The 8753-nt window shown below is 29.7% G+C and overlaps 1 protein-coding gene across 1 annotated transcript; it reads left to right on the top strand.

Moving 5' to 3' along the window:
• The first annotated feature begins 436 nt into the window (after positions 1-436).
• Positions 437-1821, top strand: LOC108808701 (B3 domain-containing protein At2g31720). The gene is made up of 2 exons (XM_056988722.1): positions 437-537; positions 615-1821. The coding sequence occupies exon 2, from the start codon at positions 660-662 to the stop codon at positions 1641-1643; it is 984 nt and encodes a 327-aa protein (XP_056844702.1). The 5' UTR covers positions 437-537; positions 615-659; the 3' UTR covers positions 1644-1821.
• The last annotated feature ends 6932 nt before the right edge of the window (positions 1822-8753 follow it).

Raw genomic sequence — 8753 nt, 5'->3', positions numbered from 1 at the left:
TTCTTTCAGTTTATGATGAAGCATCCAAAAGATGAGAAACTTAATTTTTATTTATTTTGAAGCCAATTTTAATCGTATTTAGTTTCACTTTTTTAGAAAATTTACTTTTATTTTTTTTTCTTAACCCCTTGAAAACATAAATACAACACGGATTGGACATAGACTTTAAGAACTCAACTCACCTCTAATTTGAAAATTATATATTTTTGTTAATGGGGAAAAAATAACCAATAGTAGTAAAATATATCAAAAAAAGGAAACAGATGTTGTTATTACAGATTTCAGATTAACTTCACTAAATAAAAAGAACAGAATTGTTAGTAAGTATACACCGCCACCCAAATTAATTAATATGATTGGTTCTCCAAGAATCTCCCGAGATTAATTTAATTATGTTGAAAATTATATATTTTTGTTAGCGATAATAGACACTAATCATATGGAAAAAGATGCAACTCCTAACAGATTGGAGATTGTCTTCACCTAAACACAAAGGACAAAGGAAACTAGACTTTATATAAGTCTGCTTAGGAAAAGGTCTTCTTTAGTCTATTAAAATCACTATATAAGCAAAGCGTTGCTACTACTTAAACTATTGCTGTTAATTATCTCAGGGGGATTTGTTTTGTTGCCGAACGAGAAACCTACTTTAGTTTTCGATGGAGATGGTGACAGATGGTGATGATGATCAACGCTCCGAGGAGGGTTCCAGAGGTGAGAAGAGATGTCTTAATTGTCTGGCATTGGTCGGTGGCTCTTGCCGTGAGGAAGAAACAAGAATTTTACGAGTAAGAGAAGAAGGTGATAGTTCTTCTTCTTATTCTTCTTCTTCTTCCTGGAGTTTGTCCTCCGTGGAGTCCAAGAGGCGTCGTGTGGTGTTCCACGAACCCATCAGAGCAGCGCCTCTAAGGGAAGTCAAGCCTGTGATCAGAAGAAAAAAGCCGGTCAAACCAGAGAGAGGGGTTACACCGGAATGGCTGGTTAATCTGATGACGAGACTAAACGGTGTGGACGTGAAGCTGGTCATTGATAAGATGATTCAGACGACTGATGTCAACCCAAACCAAGCACGTCTCTTGATTCCCTTTAACCAGATAGTGGAGATGGACTTCTTGAACGAGGCAGAGTTGGGCATCATAGCTGAACATCAAAGAGATAAAAGTAAAAAAGGTGTTGATGTGACCGTGGTCGCATCCGATGGTAGAGAATGGAATGCTAAACTAAGGAGATGGAATATGAACTGTCCCAACTACGCCTTGTGTTCTGGATGGAACAACGTCGTCCGCGAGAACATGCTCAAGAACAAGGTAGGGCAGATTTTTCGACTATGGTCATTCCACTCCCAGGATGGGAAGCTTTATCTAGCCTTCTTTCATCAGCCTACTGCTCCGGATATACCCGACCTAAATGTACCGTTTGTTCAAGAGAGGGATCCTCTTGAGGCTGAACAAGAGAGGCATGATCATAGGAGGACTTGGTACCCCGATCTCCGGCTTGCGCGGTGTGTGTACCTAAATATACCATTGGTTCCAGTGCGCACGGAGATGACTTCCTTTGAAGCTGTACAAGAGACATCACTGGAATCAGCCAGAGAGACGACGAGGACAACGGTGGACCTCGAGCTCCGGCTAGGGCTAGAATAGAGGCATGGAAGGAGGACTTCACTGGAATCAGACACAGAGACGACCAAGACAGTGGATTATTTTTAGGCTTTCAAATGATTTTTTTTTTCTTTTGGGTTTTGTTTTGTTCATTTACTAGTCTTGTGGCTTCTTTGGTTTTAGTATCGATGACTGAATTTTAGGAAAATGATATTTCAAACTGGTTTGATTTATGTGTTTGAGTAAATGTTTTGAGCAGATAGGATCCGAATAAACCAATGAACTACACAAGGATCGATATTTTGTACATCACATGAATTTGAGATTTTGCTACAAGAGGATATGCAGCAATGGTTTGTAACTTTGATTCTTGTAACAAAGGCATTCTAGTCTTGTGTATAGTCGATATGTATCAATTGTTAACAAAGGTTTGTAACTAATCTGATCAAATCTATAGTCGATATGTCTCAACTGATATGGATCAATTCAATTGGTCTATCGTCTATTTGAAAGGATTAGTTTTTGAATACTGTACTGTCGGATTTTAATGTCCATGATATACTGTTTCAGCAACAAAAAATATGATTGTGGTTTTAACTATATAACACATGTTGATACATTTTCAAATTGACCACATCTTACCACCTCTTACACTGCTCTGTTTAAATCTTTTAACAGGTTCAACAACACTGTCTCCACATTCTCTAACACTACTGAGTGGATCTCTTGCGGTGGTATCAGTAAATGTAGTGATTGTCTTCTACATCTGTCTGGCGCTGAGAGAACCTGTTGATAAACACAAGCCAGACGCTTCTTTTGTCGCAGAGGCCAAAGATAGTGTGAAGAAATTAACATCAGGAGTCCCAAGAACTGACCCGGCGCTTACGAAACAAGAGTAAGAGCTAAGCAAATCCCAACTTTTGATACAAGGAATAGCGCTGAGATTGCATCAGAGAGCATAGCTCAGGTATTTGCAATGTATTGTTAGCCTGGTAGATCATCCTCTGTTGTGATGAGGGTTTGAGCAACAGAAACAGCAATGCTGATGTTGAACAAAAGACAAGAGCTAATGTCTTAGGGACAAAACTCACAAAAACCATATCTCCATAGTTACTGTTCCTTCATTACAAGTATACTAAGAGAATTATAAGGTGAAATCTATTTACTTGTTTGAGTGTTATTTATAAGTTATTTCAACCAAAGATATCTTCACCTAGACAATTACTGATTGGAACAGAAAACAGCTCAGTTCTGGTTCCTGTCCTACCCAGCCGGATGAAGCCAAGTTTAGATACTTGGTTAGTGAAGATGATTCCCTTTTTTTGCTGTTAATAGGAACCATCCTATGAATATGAAATCTCATCATGTTCTTTTTTATATAAATCTCATCATGTTTGTTGGTTAGAGGATAAGGAAAGTGAGAAATAAAATTATGTTTTTAGAATAGGAGATGGTTTTATCGCAACTGATGGACTTAAATATCATGGTACGATGCTGCTTCGATGAATTAACTATCAAGTAGAGCCCTTTCATCCATAAAAGCCAAAGCAACGTTGACAGGATGGAAAGAAAAGGTTCCAAAAACATGCATGGAAGCTATTAACAAAGCTAAAAACATGCGCTGTTTTGTAGATGCTTCATGAGTCTCAAAACCAGCAGAAAGATGGAATAGGCTGGGTATTATAGAACTAATGATGGATCATGGAGGCAGCTAAGATCATTAAAGATTCAGCATCCAATATCCATAGTACAAGTGTACAACCTACTGAAAGTCCCCTAGATGCGGAGAGCATATACACTTGACTCAACCTACTTCTCGCTGACGTGTTTTATGACACGTAGGAACGGGTCAAATAACGAGCGCTACGTGCCTTTTCAGTCTACTTCTTACTGACTTGTCAAAATCAAATACATTCTTCTTTTTTTTTTGGACAAAATCAAAATCAAATCCATTCATCTCCGCGTATTCTTGTCCAAACAGAAAGTGTGAAGTTCACGAATGTTCTATTTTCGATCATGTTTTTAGTGTTCTCCTTGAATTTTTTATAATTAATTTGAAATACAAGAAACCATTTTTAGTGTTTTGATTCGGATTTTAATCAAACATATTGTTACTTTTTATTTTAAAAATTTTATTTGGGTTTGGTTTATCTTTCAGAGTTTTTTTAGAAAGTTTATCTTTTGAGTTCGGTTAAACTAAATCAAAATTTTGGTAGTAACTAAAACTCAACAAAATATCCGTAAATTTTGATTCGATTTATTATACAAATTTTATATTTTATATATTTTTTACAGTATTTTTTATTTACTAAATTTATTAAAATAATTATTAGAATTTTAAAAAGTAAATAAATTTTATTTTTGTAATATAATATTATGATTATGAAATTTTATTTATTTTCTAAATTTATTTATTTGTACGGATTAAATTAGACACCCAATCAAAAATCTAAAAAAATTGGATATCCAAAAACTTAATATTTGAATAATAAATCAAATAATTAATTATTTATACGAAACTGATCAGAAATCACAAATACATCCAAAAACCCAGATATCATCAATTCATGCTCAAAAGTAACACTTTTTATGTTCACAGCAGGCCTGGGCAAAAAATCCGAATTCGAATAATCGAACCGAACCCGATCCAAAAAAGTAGTATCGAATCCGAATCAAAATTGATTAGATATCCGAACAAGTTCAAAATTTTAGTATTTAAAAAACCAAAACCGAACCCGATCCAAACCGAAATATTTCGGTTACCCGAATGTATCCGAAATAGATTTATATACTTATATATATATTAATTAATTTTAAATATAATGTATACTAAAAACATCCAAAATATATATAATATTTTTAAGTTATCTAAAGACTTGGAAAAATATATATAAATAATCAAAGTAAATAATTAAAATAGCTAAAGTATAGTCAAAGAACCAAAAATACTTAATATATTAATTTTACTTTATCCAAATAGTCAAACCAAATCAATTTATATGTTAGTTTTAGATATTTTGATATATGTTATTCAAATTTATATGTAATATAATATTTTGTTTATAGATTTTAAGAAATTTAAAGTATATAATAAATTTTAAAAATAATTTAAATGGGTTATCCGAACCCGCAAAGATCCGAACTGAACCCGGACCAAAATTTAGAAATATCTGAATGGGGCTGAAATCTTTGATTCTAAGAATTCAAAATCTGAATAGACCCGAACCGAAATCCGAATGGATATTCAAACACCCACCCTTAATTCACAGAGTACAGACCAACCAACTGATAAAATAGTCGTCCCCTTAGAGTTATAAATATTGTCCATTACCAAAAAAAACAAAACATATCGATCATATATGATAACTGGATAGCGTGTAACCATTAAAAAAATTATAATGCAACATATAACCATATAAATTATATGGCTAAAATATACAATGCGTTTTTATGTAATATTACTATATCTACCATGCATTAACCAATCTCAGTTTTTTTATTCAACTTTTTCATATTTTCTCTTTTCTTTTTCTTCCCCTTCTCTCATTTTGTTGGATCTATATTTTATCTACCAATATAGTTTAACCAAATAGAAATATCAGAATAAAACATACATATTTTTTTACATATACTATATGTTAACTTTTTCATACAGATATGTATTTCTGTAAAAAGAAATAAATTACTATTAACATGAATATCTCATTCTATTATATATTTTTTTGAAAACTGGCCTGTAAAAAATATATTATGTGTATAGAATAACATATATTTAAAACCTTTACCTCTGTCTCCCTCCAATCTCTCTCCGTTTGACTTGTTGTCTTTAATTATAGTGAACTGTTGGCAAAGGAAAAAATGTCATCCAACGTGTATACCTGTCAAATCTAAAGCATACGGTTATTCTACTATTTTTGCTCTACTAATGTTTAGTCACTAATTCACCCAATTGTATATACATGCGAAAAATTTACATGGTGAAACGATATATATATTGTCTTCTGTTTATACAAGATAGCTCAACAGTTGCAGTTGAGGGACTACGTATACAGTTAAATGTCGAATCAAGTAACAAAGATCCGATATAGCATTTGTATTCCTTTCTTGTGTGTGTGTGTGTGTGGTAAATGATACCATATGATAGTATGGTAGTCGTTTAGGTGCACCTTTTGAAATCGCATTATGGCTTTAAGTTTTCATGCACCATTAATTTTCTGACATAAGTGAATTCTTAATAAGGAAAGAGAAGTGTTTCTCAGTTTTATATAAATTTCATTAAAATGCACCATATTTTATATTCTCGGTTTTGGAATGGTTATAAATGTAATACATATTTTATTAAAATAAATTCACTTAGATAACTTTTTAGTCTATTTTCACAAAAATAACATTCAAAAAAGAAAATGATCAATTTTTTATTAAAGATAAAATATGCATCTATATCTCGATGGTTCATTAATCTAGACTTAGGGTTTAGAGTTAATAGGTAGGTTTGAGATGAGGTTTCAAATTTCAAAAAAATTTAAAAATTAAAATTAAAATTTTCAAAACAAAAGAATTTATTTTTGGTCATTTATTTTTTTAAAAACTATTTTGTGACAAAAACTTAAAATGGATTTTTAAGAAAATTGCTCTTTTATTAATATCTATGTGATCATTTTAAAAATATATATAATTTTAATCAGTTTACACAATTTTTATAATTGTATTTTAAATCTAAAAATATAAAAATAAATTACTTATTTTTATTTATTACATTCATATTCTGGACCGTTTTATATAGTATACAGTAAAATGTCTATAAATTAATAACATTGGGACTACACCAAAATATAATTTTTAATTAATTTATAGAGATTATTAATTTATCGATATACTAATTGAACCAAAAACTCAATTTAAGATTATAAAATTATATTAATTTATAAAAAAATTTAGTGTATATTAATTTATCGAGTATTAATTTAAAGATGTTAGACTGTATACTTATGTTATATGATGTTCTTTGTCATATAAACAACTTAAAATATTTCACCTCCTTCTAATTAATTTGTTTCAAACCTTTCAATTCGATGTTAGAGTTTGAAGCTGTTTTTGCAACCAACACATTTTCTATTAATTAAATGAAAATTGTCTTCTCATTTTATTCTTAACTAAGATGACTCAGATGATTAAGATGCACTAGTTTAATATACTACAATTTCTTAGTCCATGATTCAGGAGGATGCACCATTTTCTTAAAATTTTGATTTCTTTTGACTTAAGTTTCTGTTAGAAAAGGTAGTGTATATGCTCGCCGACCGTTGTTCTGGAAATTTAAATATAATGAACTAAATAACTGTGTGGGTCCGTGAACATGTATTTAACACGTGGGTCGTGAGTCTCGTGACGGTATATATTTATATATGTCGCCTCGTACTTGTTATTTATATTTAATTTAAAATAAATAAAAAGATGTACAATTTAAAAATGATTTACGTACACAAGATAATTTATCCAAGAATATTCAGGTCGAATTATAACTTCAGTCATATATACATATATTATATATACAGTAATCCATTTACAATTACACTCAAACCGTATACGAGTTCAAAAACTATCACACTTGCTTCTATTTAGCCTAAAATTGTTCACCATGAATCAGTTTAAGCTATAACCTTGTGTTTAAGAATCTTTTTTTTTTTTTTTCTTTGAGGTTCTTAAAGTTTATTGCTAAATCTTTGCAGCTTTAGATTCAAGTATTTCTTGTATTTTACAACAAAAAATGTATTTATTGTATCTCTATGTCATTTCTATGAAATGAATTCGGAGTTTGACCATTTTTTATTTTGATTTATCCATTAAAAAAAAAAAGATATCGTTATTATTTGTGTTCATACTTTGGAAAAGTCATGCTGACGGCAAACAAAATCATATTCCCTCCGCTTTTTTATAAATATGTTGAAGTATACTTTTTGTTATTTTAGTTATTTTATGAGAAATATCACCTGATATGATCCTTTTCAACAAAAAAATTCAAAATGCACAACGTGATGTATTTTCTCAAAATTATCCATTTGATATAATGTAACCATATCTTTAGCTGAGATGATTTTAGTTAATTAGATTTTTATTTATAGAAAACTTTATTGAGTATATATAATTCAATGATCGTACGTGTAAGCAAAATATCCTAAAACGCGAAACAAAATAAGAAAAACAAAATTTCTTTAAAAACTTAGTGCTCATCAGGTCGATTCAAAGGATGATGGAACTCCGAAACTAGTTATCTATGATATTTACATCGAATCTATAATGCCCAAAGGAATATATTACAAAGTAGCATTGGATTGAGCAAATACATTCTAAGCCGATAGACCCATATGTATTTATCATAGAAAAATACTTTTTTTTTTGAAAGCTGGTTTATCATAGAAAAAATACATGAAATCAGCAGTTCTCGTTTTCCGGGACACTTATGCAAGTATGCAACTAATGTATATACTCGTTCTTTCATTTAAAATAACTATCGTTAAATAAAAGCCAATTAAAAAAATATCGTTAAATAAAAGAAATTTCTAAAATGGAAAGTACGTAATAATATAGATAACTTTATAATATTATTTGAGAACTCAATTTTATATGTGTCGTATTCACTTTAATTTCTAAAATGATTAATTACATTGATAATTTTAATAAGTAAAATTTATTTTTAAAATAACATTATCGATATTTTTAATTAACTTTTTAATATTTGTTTCTAAGTCACCTTTTTATCAAAAAGGAATTATATTTAATCAATATTAACATTTTTAAAACATGTAAATTAATAAAAACAAATTTCCTTTATATAACTCAAAAATAATTTAATATAAAAATACAATATCTTTAATATAAATATATCTATATCAGTTTTATATCTAAATATTGTAATTTAATAAAAATTATATAAACCAAAAAGGAATATAATATAAATATATATCATACTTAGTATAAAAATATATAAAACTATATCTTAAGTAAAACTAATTATTTATATATATTAGAAGAATATTACATCCAAAGAGAAAATATTTAATGTATAAATATATTACGGGTTTTATATTGATAACATGTTCTATTTTAAAAATAATAATTCCTTGAAATCTCAAATTCACAATATATATATAT

This window comes from Raphanus sativus, chromosome 6, assembly GCF_000801105.2.
Source record: "Raphanus sativus cultivar WK10039 chromosome 6, ASM80110v3, whole genome shotgun sequence".
In the NCBI taxonomy this organism is placed as follows: domain Eukaryota; kingdom Viridiplantae; phylum Streptophyta; class Magnoliopsida; order Brassicales; family Brassicaceae; genus Raphanus; species Raphanus sativus.
Note: the sequence above shows the minus strand (reverse complement) of the source record. Positions and strands in the feature narration are given on the sequence as shown.